We start from the raw sequence: 17,917 nt of genomic DNA, 5'->3' as shown, positions 1-17,917 counted from the left end.
AAAAGCAACTGTCCTTTCGGAAAAGGTTCCTACTCAAAAAATTGTTTGTGAGCAAAAGATACACATATTCAATGCGCTTTACAATAGTGTCCTGGTCATTGGGCAAATAACATTCCTTTTTAATCTAATCTTTCTTGGCTTCCTTGGGTATACAGCCTGGGCAACCAAAGCCTTTTTTTATACACAATATCAACCTCTACCCTCACCGGTACCACTCACTCATACACACGTAGAGAGAAGCAATTACGTGTACATGTATAGTAAAACATGAGCTCAAGTGTAATGACCGGGACTCGAACCCACACTCCGACAACTACCAGAACTTGAATCTGATGCTCTTAATCACAATACCACTAAGCCACTATCGCAAGTCCCAACACGAAAATAAATAACAACAAGATGACAACAAGACATACTAAAAGAAGTTTCTTTATTACCTGATCTCACCATTTGCCATTTCACTTTCTCGATGTTATACTTCTGAACAAATTAATATCAGGTTGTACTAAGCACAAAGAATGACTTCTGATTGTACACATCACAAATAAAGGGGGGTAGACATCGGTGTAAAAATGACACCTAATTATTGGCAGAAAATATAACGGTGTAGAGAAAGACTCGACCGCCACACACTTTTTTCAATCATTGGCAAGCTTGTTAGATTTCTAGCGTTGTAAATATCCATGCACAAGCAAAATTCCTCAATTTTAACACGACAAAAGTCATTTTCACAAATAATGCTAAAACCTTATTCTGCAATTTGTCTGTTTGCAGACAAACTAGATTTGGAAGCCAAATTCATTCTGAAAAGTCAAAACCAACTGGATTTACCACGTCATTTACAACAGACCTTAAAACCTGCAACAATTCTTTTTACAAGTAATTAATCAGAAGTTAGGAAAATATCAGAATTGTTTTTAGACTTGTAGGGTCTTTTGACTTTCACAGGTGGTTAACCAATTGACGATCAAAGTGTAATACTGAATGGGATCACAACACTTTCACATTTTTTTAAGATGCAAAAGTTTTTTTTCGCTAACATTTAAAACTAAACAGAGTTGGAAACATTTAAAAAACAAGACCTTCATTAAAACTCCTCTTTAAAACTTTTGTTAACAGTTTACAAAAAAACTCAATCATTACAATATGCCTTTTCACCCAGAAGAAATATTATCAAGCATCATCATCCTCGACTCATCAGTACAAAACATCTAGACCATCTAGAAGGAAAAACTCAACGCCTTACAAGGCTTTTAACATTAACAGTGCCTCTACTGGTTGGCAAGTAAGAATACATTTACATTTTTGTTGCATATTTTTCAATACCTTTTGATATTTTTTTCTTTCACTCTCAAAGTGATTTTTATAAATAATAATAATAATAATAATAATAATATCACATTTTTTTTGTCTTACTCTGTACACGTTTACTTACATCTAGTTCTTTTTTTAAAATAATTTACATAGGCATTATTTGGCTCAGGCCTGTGGACTGAACAGCTTGAAAGCAGCCACAAACCAAAAACAGCTCATTAAGCACCAACAATAATATACCAAAAATAAATAACACAAAAGCCATGACAATAATGAACAACACATGCATAAAATACAACAACAATTATACGGAACTAATTAATCTAAGAAAGAGCTGTTTGGTTGACTTTTAAAAATCAATTATGAGATCTAATTTCAAGCTTTGCAGGAAAATTACCTATTTAGAGTTAAAAGAATTTGAATTCAAATTTGTATCACAAGTCATTCAGACTCAAATTCTCTGAAAATGAAAAACGGTATTAAACAATTTTTAAAACCACCAAGTGATTGATTTAAAATGTAAAAATTGTGTGATATCCATTTTTTCCATTTCGATAAAACTAACCGACTTCTTCATCTGTCAGAAAAAAAACTAAAGGGAAAGAGTAGCAAACTAAAACGTCAAGTTAAAAAACTCCTGCTAGTGTAACTTGCATTGTAACTTTCCTAAACAGACTCTTAATGTAAGAGGCATCATGCATAAACACAATACAAAAAATGTCACTACCGGTTAGGTAAGTCGTTTAACGATCTTTCGTCTTCACATGAAAGAATAAGTTACTACCTCCAGTATATATTATTCTTTATAAAGCCTTTGGTTAAAAATCATCAGGTGCACTGCAAAAAACTGTACAAGATTCCCTAAAATATAATATTTTTAATCTTTATACATGTACGAAGATGAATTTTACAGTGAGCCAAATTTCATATCGCTGACAAGCAGAAATTTTTGTTAACCAACCATCTTTTTGCTATTGCAAAAAAAAAAAACTTTTAGGACACCATTGCGAATGTGATTTTGGCATTTTTAAATGGTAACCTCTTTTCTGCCAAGCAATGATTTAAATTGTGCTAAGCAAATTTTTGTGCTTACCAACTTTATGACATTTGGCTTAGTCTAGTCTGCTGCAGGCTGGTCCAACAACCTTACAGCTACAGTTTGGAATGGCTCTACTAGTTTATAACAGTTTAGCAGCAGGTATCTACATCATTGTAACAATGTCAAGTGAAGAGACACTGGACCAAGTTCGCACAAGGACTGTTCGTCGACCAGAGACCAACTGTTATTGCCTGGTAACCCACATGTTAGGAGCATGAGCACCAGTTAATATCGGCTGCTCGTCGAGATATAGTCCCTGTCTAAACTTGGCCCTTTTTGTTGTTTATTGTTTCTTCTTTGTAAATAAGCAAAAAATGGTTTGCATCTTTCTTGAACATTCCAAGACGTTTGTTCCACTTTAGAGTTAAACCAAGTCTCAATGAATTTGATTCACAGGAGTGTTGAGGCATTTCAATGTGCATAAATAACTCACAGAGAATCTAACATTTCTAAAGCTCCCAAGAAACCCTTTGGCAAATGAATCCATTCAAACTATGAACAATATCATTCATACTTGAGTGAAATCTTTCACCTTGGTTTTTTAAAGCACATTTTGAAACTCTTCGAATTCACCCTTGGCTGTCCAAGATGGATGCAAGACTCACCCGAGTTTCTCACAGATTTCAGAATATTCATTGAATTTGTTCATATAATTAATACTTAACTCATATTTTTGAAATCGAAACTATTAAAATAAATTTAAGCATTTGCTGAAAAAAAACAATTCAAAGTAAAATAAAAAATAAATTATTTTCTTCTTAAAAAAAAAAACCCAAAGAACTCTTTGATCATAATCTGCGTGCAGTGATCTTCACTGTGCCAGCTTCTCATGCGAATAAATTAAAACCTATACTAGTGAACACAGACAATAACTACTAAGCCACTGACTGACTCAGTTGTTATTGTTGAACTAAGTTTACAACTACACATAAAATCAGTGTTATTTTTCCTCAAGTTGTCATACTGTTTAATATATATTTCTTTCATTTGGATTTCAAACGGAGAAGAAAGTCATTATTTCATGGTAGTTCCTCATCCATGTTAAAAACGCACAAGAAACAAAAAAATGTGGACGAACAGTAGGTGGGGAATACAGATAATTGCTCCGTGACGATCAGTTTGAACGTAGTTGTCATAAACATTTGCAGTCGTGAAAAACAAACACTAGTATCAGAAATTGATCAAAATCAAACTGAAATAACTATCAAATTCAATTTCAGTATCTCTCTGGAAATTCTGTCTAAAAATTTTGATTAAAAATGATACAAATGATCACATTATGTCCAATGAAACTGTTCACAGTTTATATCAGACATGCCTTGAACATTTAAAAATACATCTCTTTGATTTAACTTTCCAAATGTGTTGATATGTTGATGCATAAGTGCAATCTGAATGCCATCTTTAGTCAACCCAAATCACAGAGAAACAATTAAAAAACATTCCCAAATCCAACCTGGTAAACTACTGTACACAACATACCAGACACTACTAAGCAACCTCAATGGACTGTAAAGGAGGGCACAGGGGGCAATAAGTCGTCCTCAAGTCACCTCAATGGACTGGAGAGGGGGACATGGGGACGACATCGTCTCCTCAGGATCATTCATCATCTGTGATGAACAGGTGGATCCCAAGGATGGCAACGGCTGCCCCTGGGGTTGGGACAGCGCCCCCTTTGGGTGGGGAGTGACCGATGCGGGGAACCCCTCCGCACCGGAGTCTTCGTTATACAGACGCTTGATACTGGCGTAGATATCTTCATCTTCCTCTATCTGATTCTTGCGCTTGGCTAGCTTGGGGTCGTCGATGTATTGATGACCTGTGGTGCTGGCCTGGTCGTGGTTGCTGTGGGGATTGGGGTGGGCGACAATGTAGACGGCATTGAAGCTAGGATGGCCCATTAGAGTGCTGGTAATTAACTCACGACATCGAATAAGCTGCTGATTATTCACCTGTGGATACAAAATGTTAACAATCAGTGTCAAGGTTGAAGTAAGAATTTGACCACATTTGCCGGAGATTTATAAAGGTGTCAAAATTCTTCATTTACAATACATTTACATAAATGACAGATAAAACAGGGTGTCCAAAAGACACCAGACCCCCCTGGCTAACACTACAACAAGGTTACACATCGAGTCAAAAACAAAACTTTTGCAAAAGCTAATAACAAAAATAAATATATAAATAAATAAATAAATAAATAAATAAATAGATAAATAAATAAAATCAGGACTCAATTTTAATTGACATCATTTCATCTCTAGAGGGCCCAATTTAAAAAGCAAAAATTTTTAAAAGCACAAAAATAAGCCTAACAGAAAAATGCTACCAGCCAAAATACTTTGTCTGTGGCCTTTGAAACGAGCCTTACATACTTGGTACAAGTAATATTATAAACACAATATGAGGTTAAGATAAGCCTTTATAAATGTTTGATAAAAAAAACATAAAAAGGATACTTTTTAGACAAAATGGAATTTTCTGATAGATTCCCTATTTTAGGTCAGGAAATGACCCTGACAATGGCAAATGGCTCAACTATTAAAACCATCTAGGCTTATTAAATAGCGCCATTCTCAATACCTGTAAGCAGGAAACAAACATTGTTAACAAGGAGGATTTTAAGAACTTTGACATGGCGGAAATACAATCAAGTGAGGTTCACCATAAAAACAAACTCTCTATGAGCTGTGGTGGTTCTGAGAAGAACCAGTGGTGAAACCAGTTAACCAGGTATGATATAATAATAAAAACAGCTGGGCTGCTCTTATATAACGCAATTCCAAAAATGATCATTACGCAAAAAAAAAAACCCAACATTTAAAGCAATTATAACACACTAGAATAAATAGGTTTTGAGATTGCGTTTGAAAGCATCAACTGTATTTGTTCCTTGGAAACCAAGAACAAGCAGTATCAGTTGCGCAACCGGGTACAAGGCCGATATAAATATATACAGGATGTATGCTTTACAATTTTTCTGATTTTTCTCAAGGCAAACAAATTCAGAGTAAAGTAGGAAGAATATATCCATTGATTCTTTTCTATTCCAAGAGATACTTACACCAATAAGACGTTGAAACATCGTCGACAGCGTCAACCAGTCCCGACTGACAGTCTCCAGCTCTAGGCTGAGCAGGCCCAGCGCCAAAGCGGACGGGTGGAACGTCGCCAGCTTGTGATTGGTTAGGCACTGACTGAGACGTCCCGTCAGGATGGACAGGTGACGCGATGGTGTCATGTGACCCAGGGGAGACAGAAGCTTCGGGAACTGGGTCAACAGCATGGCGTGGAACTGAAAATGCACAAAAGGGTAAAGTATGTAAATTTATGTGAGTTCATCGCTTCCATTTAGAAGCCTAATCTCCTAACTTCTTGATTTGAATTAATGACTAAGGCCTCGACTACGAGTGAAAATAATTTATTTTAATTAATATACAAATGCAATCAAAAGGGAGAAAGATGTACACATCAACATGTGAATTACATTGCAGCGTGTATGAAATAAAAATAGTTTTATCATTTGTATCACACCATGTTATTTTTTCTGTCAGGCCTGGAATTTCAAGGGCCATTTTTATTTTACAATGGGCACTTCCATAGGGAAATCTTAAAGTGAATGGGGAACTTTTGAAGGGGCACCAAGGCCAAGACCAGGGGCAACAGGCGCCATGGCCTCCATGTAATTCCAGGCCTGCCTAAGTTAAACTCCTGAGCTATCTTACCATCTGCAGAAATTCCAAGGAGGTGATCGTGGTCAGGTCCCACTTGAGCTTATCTAGAACAATGAGCTCCATTCGCAGAACCTCAGCTACAGAGAAACTGCAACCGCTCTCTTGGACGAGATCCTCGGTGGCGGGCACATCCTGAGTAATTACAGAGAGAGAATAAAGTAATTTTCATTTCAAGACATTTATTTTAAACAGAGAGTCAAAGTAACAAAATAACAAAGAACAGTAAGATGAGAATTGGAAATTATGGGCATAACCAGAAAAGCTTAAGCTGGTGGTCGGTATGCCCAGACAAACAAAAACATAAATGGACTAACAAGTTTTGATCGATGTTGACATGATATAAATGTATCTGAAATGAAACATAAACATTACAGGTATAGTGTGAGTAGGTACGACATTTAGCTATTAATACAGAATAGACTATAATATGAGACCTTAAGTGGCTTGAGAGGGGTGCAACTTATACAATGACACAGGACTAAGCGTATGTAAATTAGTTTTGACTTGGGTGAAGACATCTAAATCGCTAACTTGTTACTTAGATGGTAAGATCTACCATGCAATAGATAGATCAATTTGCAAGAGTGGAAGTTCATGTCATAGAGTAGGAAAAACAAGCTATTTTAAATTTGCCATTTCCTTTTATCTTTCATGACGCACTTATCATGTGCTTGTTATAATACGAGAGTACAATTTAACTTATGGCAGTAATGTACATGAATGGAATATGTTAATTCTAGTTGGCAGATGTTTCGTAGGACCAGAGATAATTTCATGCTTTTGACTTTACAGTCAATTTAATTTTACGGTCAAATAAAAAAACAAAAATTGGTTCCGCTTAATCTTTAATGCTCTGACATGCATCATTGAATCCATATTTATTTGCAATAGATTGTTTTTTTGTGTGGGTAGGTACCAGGTTGTAAAAGTAATTGTAAAAGTGTCTCTATCACACTTGTTATGCACCAACTATTTTTTACCAATACTGAAATTATTCATATTACATTAGTCCGAAGTTAGGACGAGTAACTCGTCCCAACTCGAGAAAAGACTAGTCTTAACTCTTTGTGAAAACTACCCTTGAGCTGTCAAATTAATTTATTTTAAGTTTACCTCATCCTCTTCTCTTAGCTTGGCACCTAGGAAGAAACAACTGAAGGCAATACATCTTAAGTACTTGGGTTTTGCCTGTTGAATAAAAAGACACAGCAATTAAAGATGGACTATAGCGGTACTCCTACATTAAAATCACTATCAGAACTTGTTTATGTTGTGTTCAGCTATCAATTCATTGTTGTGGTCATGTTTTTCTCCAAATAATTTTGCTACAATTTGACCGAAAAAATTTGACCTCGATTCTTCGATTTTGAAATTTCCCGCCCTAGACTGGTTCCCGGCTATTAAACCAACACTGAAATCCAAGCGGATTTGTAAACCAGCGGACGTCATGAACGCGGTCAAAAAATGGTGATGTCATACCCATGAAGCAACGAGAGTAAACAAAGATTACGCCATGTTACTCCGTGTGTTGTGTATGCGTTTTCATCCACACTATAGGCGTGCGTGTGTGCTACGAAGCTTTTTGTTTCTAATGTATCAGCTATAAATACTGCCGACTATTTGGTTGTTTGTGGATGCACTAGAAGTTTCAAAGTTTGTGTAAGAAGCCTGGATCGATTCCGAAATTTAAACCTCTAAGCATCGAGAGAATTCAGGGGGATCTTCTACCACCAGGCCCCAGCCAGTGCTGCTTGTGCATGTTACGACGTCGGCGGGGTCCCTCTGCCGTGGCCCTGGTCGCAAGTGGCCGTGGAACAGCAAAAGAATCAAGTGGCATTACAGAAAAGAGAGAGAGAAAAGCCTGGTAAGTACTTGTTAATAATTTTTAAAAATCTACTACTGAGAAACTATCTCCATTATTAATTCAGGCCCAATACATGTACATGTAATTGTAATCAGAAAAATAGTAAACAATCTCTACCCTTTTCATGCAAGGAACAATCATCTTGTTGTCAAATGACACGATGTGCATGCTCTGAATCTGACCCGACTACCATAAAATAGCTACATAGTGTATTGACTCTGTTGAGTGATGAATCCATGTAGCCACCCAAGTGCTTTAGGCATGTTTATGCCCTGGTTTACACTTTCTGGCATGTTCATGCTCAACCATGTGTGAACACTATATTAATCCATTTAAAAAGTTGATTGTTACAGTTAACAGTTTATTGGCCTCGCTGACATGTATTTATATTGGTCTATACTGGATTGCTGGACATTGTTTTTGCCAAAGCTGCCTAAGAATTGTTTGCTTTTTTTTTTTAAGGCACAGCTCAAAAATATGTTCAAACTCCCATCCATATAATTGCCCATCCATGGTCATTCAGAATTTTTCTCTCCTAATTCAGGAATTACCAATTCCAGAGAAGTTTAGTCTGAAGTTTTCCTATAGCTGTGTTTATTGGCTTGGCACGGTTAATTATGGAGTGTTTACTATATTTGCATTTGTAAAATAAGGCCAGTTCTTTTTCAGCACTAGTTTTTTTGTTTATTTATTTATTTTTTGTTTTTATATTTTTTTGTACAGAAATAACTCGCAGCTCTACACTACAATGAGAATGCAGGACAAAGACAATGCAGTACGAAGACATGCTAGCCAGAACTAGAAATGGAGACCTAAGATTCTCAATAGCACTTTAGGTAAGTAGTAGGCCTATGCATGCAAATTTTCAGAGGATCAGATGATTTCTTCATTTTTAGTTTTTCAGCTGCCCCTTTGAAAACTGTTCACGGTGGAGGGGGGGGGAGGGGATGGGGTGTTGAATCGCAACCCCCCCCCCACCCCGATCTGTACCTGAACAGTTTTGTACTAGGTGTAGATCTGGGGGAGGGGGGTGGTTGGAGGTCATGTTTTCTATCAGACATAAAGAAAACCGGCCCCCTTGGTTTTGTTGCATGTGGACTCCTTTTGTACTGGTTTTGCGTTAACTCCTGTAAGGTTCTTTTCAAAACTACGCAAACTCAAAGAGAGATTGTCAGTACATGGTGTTACGTCAAACCTTCCGAGATTGTATTTCTGCCTTGTAAATTTTCAAGAAATCCCACATAACGATTATTTGGTTTTGTTTTTTATTTTTCATTAAACAGATACGCATAGAATGCATGCACAATGCACTTGTTCATTGTCAGCAGGGTGACAAGACACGAAAACAACTCCATCCGCAGCTGATGTGTAACCCCCGTGTCATTGACATCAACCTTCACCAGCCGGAAAAGGATGCAACAGCTTTTTTTTTGGGGGGGGGGGGTGGGGGTTCAAAGGTAGTGGGTTCAACTTTGTTTGAAGAAAGAATGACCTGTGTCCAGTTTCATGGATCTGTTCATCACCAAATTCTGCGCTTATGATCACCGTTCTCTGCTTACGTTCAAACGCTAAATTTCTGAGCTTACTTTGTAAGCGTAGAATGCCTGGTATAAACCAACTATGCACCCATGACCGGCAAAAGCCAAAATTTGCTGGTAACCTGTGAAACGCGCTTGATGTAAGCACAGAATTCCCTGCTTTCGCAAGTGCCGATTCTTTGTTTACAGTATGCAGATCCATGAAACTGGGCCCTAGCTAGCCTGTACACATTGATTTTTTGGTGCTTTTTTTTTGGTGGGGGGGGGGGGTCCATGGTAGTAAAATCAACTTTGTTTAAAGAAAGAATGACCTATGCCCAATTTCATGGATCTGTTCACCACCAAAATGTGCGCTATGGTCACCGTTCTCTGCTTACGTCCAAAGGCTAAATTTCTGCGCTTAATACTTTGTAAGCGTAGAATGCCTGGTATAAACCAAGTATGCACCCATGACCCGCAAAAGCCAAAATTTGCTGGTAACCTGTGAAACACGCTTGACGTAAGCACAGAATTTCCTGCTTCCGCAAGTGACGATTCTTTGTTTACAGTAAGCAGATCCATGAAATTGGGCCCTAGCTTGTACACATTGATGTGGGTTTTTATTTTATTTTTTATATATATATTTTTTTTTTTTGGGGGGGGGTTAACCAGGGTAGTACAATCAACTTTGTTTAAAAACAGAATGACAATGTCTGTACACAATGATTTTATTATATTCTTTTAATGTACAACTTAATTTACAATTTACAAAGAGAACCACAGCTAACTAGGTACATAACATGGCTTAGGTTTTCTTTTTTGGGGGGTAGGGGCGTTGACAGGGTTGTATAGTTAACTTTTTTTGATGACGGAATGTTCAGATGATTTCGCTATCACTAGGCAACCTTTTTTCAATTTTGATATTTTAAACTCAAAAATAAACTATTGTCGTTTGCAAATGCATACAGTTTTAGTGTTGTCGTTATTATGGAGGTGTACATGGCTTCTATTTTTTGTTTTGTTTTTATATTTCTGCTAACCAAGTTGAATGTTGTTACCATGTTAATTATAGTGTATTGTTGACAACAGGGGACAAGTTTATTGCACATAAGTGCTAAATTAATCAATTTGAACCACACACCTAATTTTATAAGCCATAGTAATTTACATTTTGTGTCTTTCAGAGGGGTGGGTGGTTCAAATTAAATTAATCAATTTGAACCACCCACCCATCTGAAAGAAACAAAATGAAATAATATACATGTACATTTATACGTAAATTATTATGGCTTATCAAATTATTTCTCACTCCCTCCGGATCATTATAACTTGGAAAATTGTTACGACTGAAGACAAATAAACCAAAGCAAAGCTGCCTAATCCGTTGGTGGATACGAAAATCCTTCCACTGTACTGTACACGAGGGTTTGGAAACGTCCTTCGTGTTGCTGCCATCAAACATGATGTCAGTGGCAGCGGTTGAACGGACAAGATAGTCCTAAGCTCACCACTTGCTGATAATCATCATTGCAGTGTTTTCTGTAAAACAAAACAAAAGAATTCATACAAAATTATTAACAAAAGAATTCATACAAAATTATTAACAACAGATTTGTGGTTTGCGTGGTGAAGTGTTAATATTGCATGTGTGTACCTGAATTGCTTTAAAACTATACCCATGCCAGAAGGCAATCATAATCCAAAGTAGCAGTTACATACATGTACATGAGATATTTGTGTAGATGCACATGTGTCAACCACCATGCAGTTACTTGGTGGAGAAAAACAACAACATAGGTTATCTACAATATCAGTTTAAATTGATAATGTATGAATTTTGCCAACAAAGTATAAAACGCAAGACAAAAATTACCCCTCCCCTCACATTTCTATACTGCCCAAGTCAGTGCATGTGTTGTTCACATACATGTATTATAACGTGAATGGAGGTAAACAATAAACCTTGTCCATCATGTTCGTTCATGTTTTAATTTAGTCAAGGATAGCCTTCAACTATTTTTGGGAGCAGAAATAAACTGATCAAACGAAGCATCATTCAGTATAATTCATGAAACGTTTTGTGGCCTTACCAGTCTGTCTTTAGCCGTCGATCATCAGGGTTTGGCTCATCGTCTTCGGCCTGACGATCATCGTCCCCGGGCTGGTTAACTACATGTACTCATAACACGTCTTCGGCTTCTCTCTCGTCCGGTGAGCTCCCCTTATCGCTAGAGCCCTCACTTTCCTCTGAAGTGCCTCCCTAAAATGCCTTTTCCTCATCTATACTGTGGTTTTCCCGAGACCCGCTGCCATCGGACAGTTTCACTGTTTTTTTGTGTCAAAAAAAAATGCAGCCTATAGTGTCCGATGTTATTCCACATTCAATGTACATGTAAAATGCACGCACACGATCGACCTGACACACTGTGTACAGAGCTTCGGTACGTGGTGTGACGTCACACACTGTGTATGAATGGTTCGTGGGTCACCGGCTTTTGCCGAAACTGAGTTTTCTGGGTCGGAGTACGCCGCACGAATTCGTGTTTTTTTTGCATGAAGGTAAAGGTTTTATTGAATACTACTAAAATATCAGTCCTTATTTTACATTTCTTGTACAAAAATAGTAATATTGGCTATATCAATAATCTGTTATAGTCCACCTTTAATAAAAATGAATTATACACTCTCTTGAATGATTTTACAAGGTCTGTCTTCACTCTTAACAAAATCAAACACTATGTTCCTTTAATTTAGCTGAACAAAAAGTGTCTGCCGTCGATTTCACCAAACTCTTTTTAACTTAGAATTAATCTTAAGACTTATGACGAGGCACATGTCTTGCACTGTAACAGTGTATTATTCCTAAGTTAGGACTAGTTACTCCTCCTAACTCGAGATAGGATTAATCCTAGCGTTTCGTGAAATCGGCGGCTGGTCACAGAGCAAAAGTAGAGACCAAACCAGAGGCAGTGAACTTTTTAGTTGATGTCTTCATCTGAAATCATATCAAGTACCGTTGAAGCTTGATATACAACATGGATGAAATACAATAGTCCTGTTGAAAAGTACATGTATTCTATTTCTATCAAAAAAGAAACAATTTTACTATCTTTCAATAGGCCTACTTGGCAGCATTGTGCAATGACATCTTATGTAAATGTAATCATTGTTCAATGATACTCCGGTAATACAATTCTTAAAAATAATAAAAAATACAAGAAAAAGACATTTGTCCCACAGTTGAAAGCGCTCTAAAATGTGTAATTATAGATGGAATGATGAAATTGGATATTCCTGTATAACTTTCAATTTTCAATTAACAATAATTGTTCCAGCTTTCTAAATATCCTTTACAGATGGTATTTCATAATAATGTAATGCTCTCAAACCCACAACAGCTGCTGAGTGGAAATGAATATTGATCAACAACGCAATCATGAAACCATGCACAAAGATTGTCAGCGAGTACTGCAGGCATAATGAATGCCCTGTGCACTGCCTGCACTTATGAAACACTCTTTTCTTTATCTTTCGCAACAATGTGCATGTGATGTACATGTACATGAACATACAGGCCACAGCACTGTGCATTCAGGGAGTGCATGTGCAGACATGTTATTTGGTACATGTACATGTACATGTACATTGTGCTTGTAAACCACAGATAAAGCCTGTCCATTGTGGTCAGAAACCTTTCAATGTTATCTTGAGACCCTTGGCTCCAATGATCAGAGTGACAGTCACTGCTGACAAAGGGACTAAAAATTTGAGGGCTGGTGAAATGTTGACATGTCAACCTTTTGTAGTTAATCATAAAAAGCATGATTTTGTTACCTGCAGAAAACAGCAGTTATTTCATTTTAAAGGTTTTAACCTTTAACAAAATTAATTTTTTTAAAGAAAACTGTCTGAATACTGAGACTCTTCCACCCTTTTCTGTATTGATCAGTTCGTCTCTGTTACTTCACTGTCAAAAAGCAACCATGAAGGAAATTGATGTCTCAAATTCCAATGAAGAAAAAAACAGGACTATTGTTTACGACAAAAATCCAGGAAACCACTTTACTACCATAACGTTTGCAAACCACTAAAATACTGTACAGGTAAAGACAGCGAAAGTCTGATGTTCCGTCATTCCAGGAAAATAAAATGGAACAAACTTTGTGACGCAGTTTGAATTCAAAGAATAGAATTTTCTTCCGTTATTTTTTTAGCCACTTGAAACCTGTGTTAAAAACTGCATGTACTACAATATATGTAATGTACCTGTACATGATGTTGTAAGGTTTGATATTACATGGAGGCCACACCAACTTATTGCAGTGGATAGATTGATGTCTTTTGTCAGTCACTATAACTTAGTTGCAAATGGATGAAACCATCTGGAATGCTCAATCCAAAGAACATAAATCCCCATCATTACACAACATTTCAAAAAATTCCCTCCAATATATATTTCCCCATTGCAGTTAGACACTCCCAAAATCCCCACTGACACTTGCAGTGGTTTGAAGCTTATCTTGTTTGCACTGATAACAGCAACACTCAAAGTTCATACACGTACATTGACAGGTTCACTGAACAAACTTTGAGCCCTCCGGAGGGTGTATGACCCACATTTATATAGGCTGCTCTGAAAAGAATCAAACATTTGACCTTAACCCCATGACTAATGTAAATGCTGTGGTTAAATACATGTAGCTGCAATAATTAGTTCCACAATTGTGCACTCAATAAGCAGAAGAACAAGTTCCAACCCGCCCATCAAATCTGCATGCTGGTTTGGTTGCTTACATTTATAACAAAATGCTCTTGCATCATGCAAGTGCATTTCTAGAATAATTACAGCAAAATTAATTGAATTGCATCATGTACACCCATTTAATTTCCAAAGATTAAAAACCATAATCCTGCCAAATATTTAACATTAGTATTAGTCTTTATGATTGCCAATTTCTCATTTTGACAAAACAAACAGTCACTCACCTAAAAATTAGCCACTTGCAAGTTAAATTTGCATGTCTGGCACCACTCCTTGTTTCTATACCATTCTGAATAGAATTCAACCCAGCCTCAAAGTAACCCACAGAAATTGCAGATGCGCCCTGTGCTTTGCTGCGGTGCTCTTAGCAAAGTTCCGATACAAGTTTACATTTTCCTCATACATAGAGTGCCCCTTACCCGAGGAACATTGTTGTGCCCTTTCATGAACCTCAGGCCTGATACTTCACGGAGGCAACAAAGGCGATTGCCTCCGTGTCCCCTGGTCATTGCCTTGGTGCCCTTGAAATGCTCCAGTACAAATTTGCAATTTCATCATAGGGTGCCCTTTACCAAGAAGAAAATGCCTTGGTGCCCCTTGCCCTTTCAAAAACGAAGCATACAGGCCTGGAACCTAATTCAAGGCCTGTAGCTTATTTGATACTGTCTAATTGTTTTAATTGGGGAACCTCACCTTAACAGCCATAAGGAACCTGTCCAGTAGTTCAGCACTCTGCATAAAAGTTTCAGGGCAGTATTTGAATTTCTGGTTCCATTCTAGGATCCACTTCACTGCCTCGTCTCTATGGCTGGGCTGGATTTCATGTTCCTTTAAATTAAAACATTTCGGGACAAATTTGGAAAGTTAGTGAGAAATAAAATCTTCAAACTATTGTTATTTTATTTTGTTAAATAACTCACAGATTAATAAGTACCCCTTGCACATGCGGTACACAACTTCGCAATATACGCCATTTCTACCTTATTTGGGGTAAATTTCTTTGCCTCCCAAAATGGGGGACATGAAATGCGCGTGTAAGCGCGCTGTGCAACCTACATGCAAGGGGTCAATATGAGAGTAAAATAATCCCAACAAGTTTAAAACCAAACTGGTAATTCCCAGAAAACAGAACCTCATATTCTTTTATTGTTTGAGAGTCTCACAGCGGTTTGAAACTGTAAGTGAAATCAGATCTACAAATGAAATAATCACGTCACATTTGAAGCAACTCAGTGATAACCCAAATGGCACTATCACAAAGCTAAATGAAGGATCTTTGAGTTTTCATAATCGACTGATTAGGTGAGGGCTGAGCATTATATTGTTTTGGCCTTCGCTGGACATTGTTTGTGTAGTCTGGAGTTTTAGTCTGGAGATACTGTCATATATGTATAATTAATGAGATATTAAATCAAGCTGTCTACATGAAAACTTGAATACAAGGCTGATCATGATATCACATTTTTTTTTAAACAAACGTTTTTTACAGACATTCAGAATATGATAAAATATTATTCAATCAAACATAACACATCATTCGAATATAATACATGACAATATTCACCTTTTTAAAGGCAAACAACTGCACACAATAAAAATACTTGTTTGTGATAAATTGATGCAAATCAGTGCACCATCCATCTGGAAAAATTTCACATACAAATATTTAACAAGTTATGACAATAATAATAGCAACAATTTATATACATGTAGCTCCAAATCCATCAATAAATAATGCCCCATGGCGCTTACAGACAACTCTTCAGGAAAAAATATATAGAAAGTCATCAACAAAATGTGAACAGACATAGATCAAATACATTTGGTTAGTTTGTGCGGTGGGATCAACATTCAACAGAAATAAACAATGCAATAGTCACAATCAATCATTCAATCAGTAATGTTTTCTTCCGGACAAAACTGAGAATATGTAAGGAGTCCTGATTGATGACAGATTATATTTACCTCTTCCATGGGCTGTTTGAGAAGAAGGGGCCTCCACACTTGTCGCTCTTTTGCGAGGGACTCAGAGAGCATGTTGTAAAGCATGCTGGCCTGAAGCCTCTTCCCCGAGGAACATAGCATGGCTAGAGCCGACTAGTCCCAAACCACACACAGCAACCACAGGCACCTGAAAATTAATTAATCAATTTAGTAATTTTAATTAATAAATGCTTGGGTCGATAGGCAAATATTCAATCCTTTTGTGTGATAACATTTACTATTTTGTGTTCCTAAAAAAAGCTAAATCCATTACACGATTAATTGTTAATGTTAGCTTTAGGTTCATGAATTGTTTTCTTCATGTAAATTGTAGGCTGAAGTTGACACAACCTGCAAATTGCAATATTTTATTTTTAAAATATATATTACTAGGCCTAACATTAAACAAAAGTTAGTTTCCGTATTCTGCCACAACTTTTTTTATTAATATTAGTTAAGAAATAAATTAGTATCTGAAATGAAAATTTAGTTGAAAATTAGTGAAAATGAGTGAAACAGTGGTGGCAGAATCTGGAAAAAGGTTTTACTTTTACAAAAAAAGTTTTTAAAATTTTATTTCTCTTCCAATTTTAATTTCTGCTGTCTTAAAACTAGTTCTTTTAAGCTAAATGCTGTAAACTGCCCTTTGATAAACCTGTGTGAATGTAAAAAGTAGGATAACATAAAACAACCCCGTTTATGACTACCATGATATTGCTGCAACAACAACTTCAGGAGTAACTTCACAGTCACCCCAAAAAAAATACTCTCAACTCTGTGTGTGAACAAAGCAACCGGCTTGTCATTGTGATTGTGTACGCTCTGCTACACAGCTAGCTTGGCAGTCAAAATGGATACGCCCAACACCAAAGTCAAACTCAAAATATAGAAATAATATACACAAAAATGGGCAGATTGATCACCCAAATACGTTGAATTGATAATATATGAACGACAAGAAAAGTGCTGTTAATGTTCCTTAAAATATTCAGCTATTTACAACCGTTATCGATTACCGTTACAACAGATGAAATGAAATATTTTTCTGCTCCTGTCAAAAAATTGTCAACTGAAAACTCCGGAGAAAAACCACTGAAAAATACGTACCTTCTGCCCAAAAGAGCCACACATGCACAAGCTGAGTGAATCAGCGTTATCCATAAGCGTCTGCGAAGACTCCTGTCCCCAAATTAACACATTTTGGCGTCCATTTTCAGCTACTAACTGTACAAATTTCAACAGAAATAAACGAAGGTTCTATTTCCTTCGACGGTCTATTTTATTGTACAGCTGACTTATTGTGTATTTTATTTACCAGACAAATAATTCGCGTTGTCACACCGCAGTGTTGATCTGAAATATCCATCCGCATTATAATCCACTCAACTGAAAAAATACCAACTATTTTGTTGTTTTATTAATACATTTATGTGTAATATTTGGTATAGTTAATCTGTGTTTACTATACATGACACATTTATATCTAAAAATATTGCAATTATTTTGCCCAATAATGAAGAAAACTTGGGTTTTAGATGCAGAACTATTTCATTGTGTGGACATTTGGAAGAAGGTGAACCGGTCCTGGCCCAAAAGGGTCACGCACTGTGCATGCGCATAACCTGTGCCAAATGTAAA

General features: G+C 36.7%; 1 protein-coding gene and 2 long non-coding RNA genes across 3 annotated transcripts; 1 reads left to right on the top strand and 2 right to left on the bottom strand.

Moving 5' to 3' along the window:
- Positions 1-413: 413 nt before the first annotated feature.
- LOC139935787 (cyclin-I-like) lies at positions 414-17,580 on the bottom strand. The gene is made up of 7 exons (XM_071930371.1): positions 17,387-17,580; positions 16,262-16,427; positions 14,990-15,124; positions 7,267-7,341; positions 6,145-6,285; positions 5,484-5,714; positions 414-4,368 (listed from the first exon to the last, which is right to left on the bottom strand). The coding sequence occupies exons 2-7, from the start codon at positions 16,379-16,381 to the stop codon at positions 3,958-3,960; spliced, it is 1,113 nt and encodes a 370-aa protein (XP_071786472.1). The 5' UTR covers positions 16,382-16,427; positions 17,387-17,580; the 3' UTR covers positions 414-3,957.
- Positions 7,638-10,497, top strand: LOC139935788 (uncharacterized). The gene is made up of 3 exons (XR_011785854.1): positions 7,638-8,017; positions 8,741-8,853; positions 9,301-10,497. It is a non-coding gene; the product is annotated as an uncharacterized lncRNA (long non-coding RNA).
- LOC139935789 (uncharacterized) lies at positions 10,345-14,979 on the bottom strand. The gene is made up of 2 exons (XR_011785855.1): positions 11,625-14,979; positions 10,345-11,073 (listed from the first exon to the last, which is right to left on the bottom strand). It is a non-coding gene; the product is annotated as an uncharacterized lncRNA (long non-coding RNA).
- Positions 17,581-17,917: the final 337 nt, after the last annotated feature.

The sequence above is a fragment of the Asterias amurensis genome, chromosome 4, assembly GCF_032118995.1.
Source record: "Asterias amurensis chromosome 4, ASM3211899v1".
Classification (NCBI taxonomy): domain Eukaryota; kingdom Metazoa; phylum Echinodermata; class Asteroidea; order Forcipulatida; family Asteriidae; genus Asterias; species Asterias amurensis.
This window is presented reverse-complemented; position numbering and strand designations above follow the sequence as displayed.

Coding starts and splice junctions, on each gene's coding strand:
- LOC139935787 (XM_071930371.1), bottom strand. CDS start 16,381: ATGCTATGTTCCTCGGGGAAGAGGCTTCAGGCCAGCATGCTTTACAAC. Junction 15,125..16,261: donor TCAAACAGCCCATGGAAGAG/GTAAATATAATC, acceptor TTTAATTTAAAG/GAACATGAAATCCAGCCCAG. Junction 7,342..14,989: donor GGTTCCTTATGGCTGTTAAG/GTGAGGTTCCCC, acceptor TTTATTCAACAG/GCAAAACCCAAGTACTTAAG.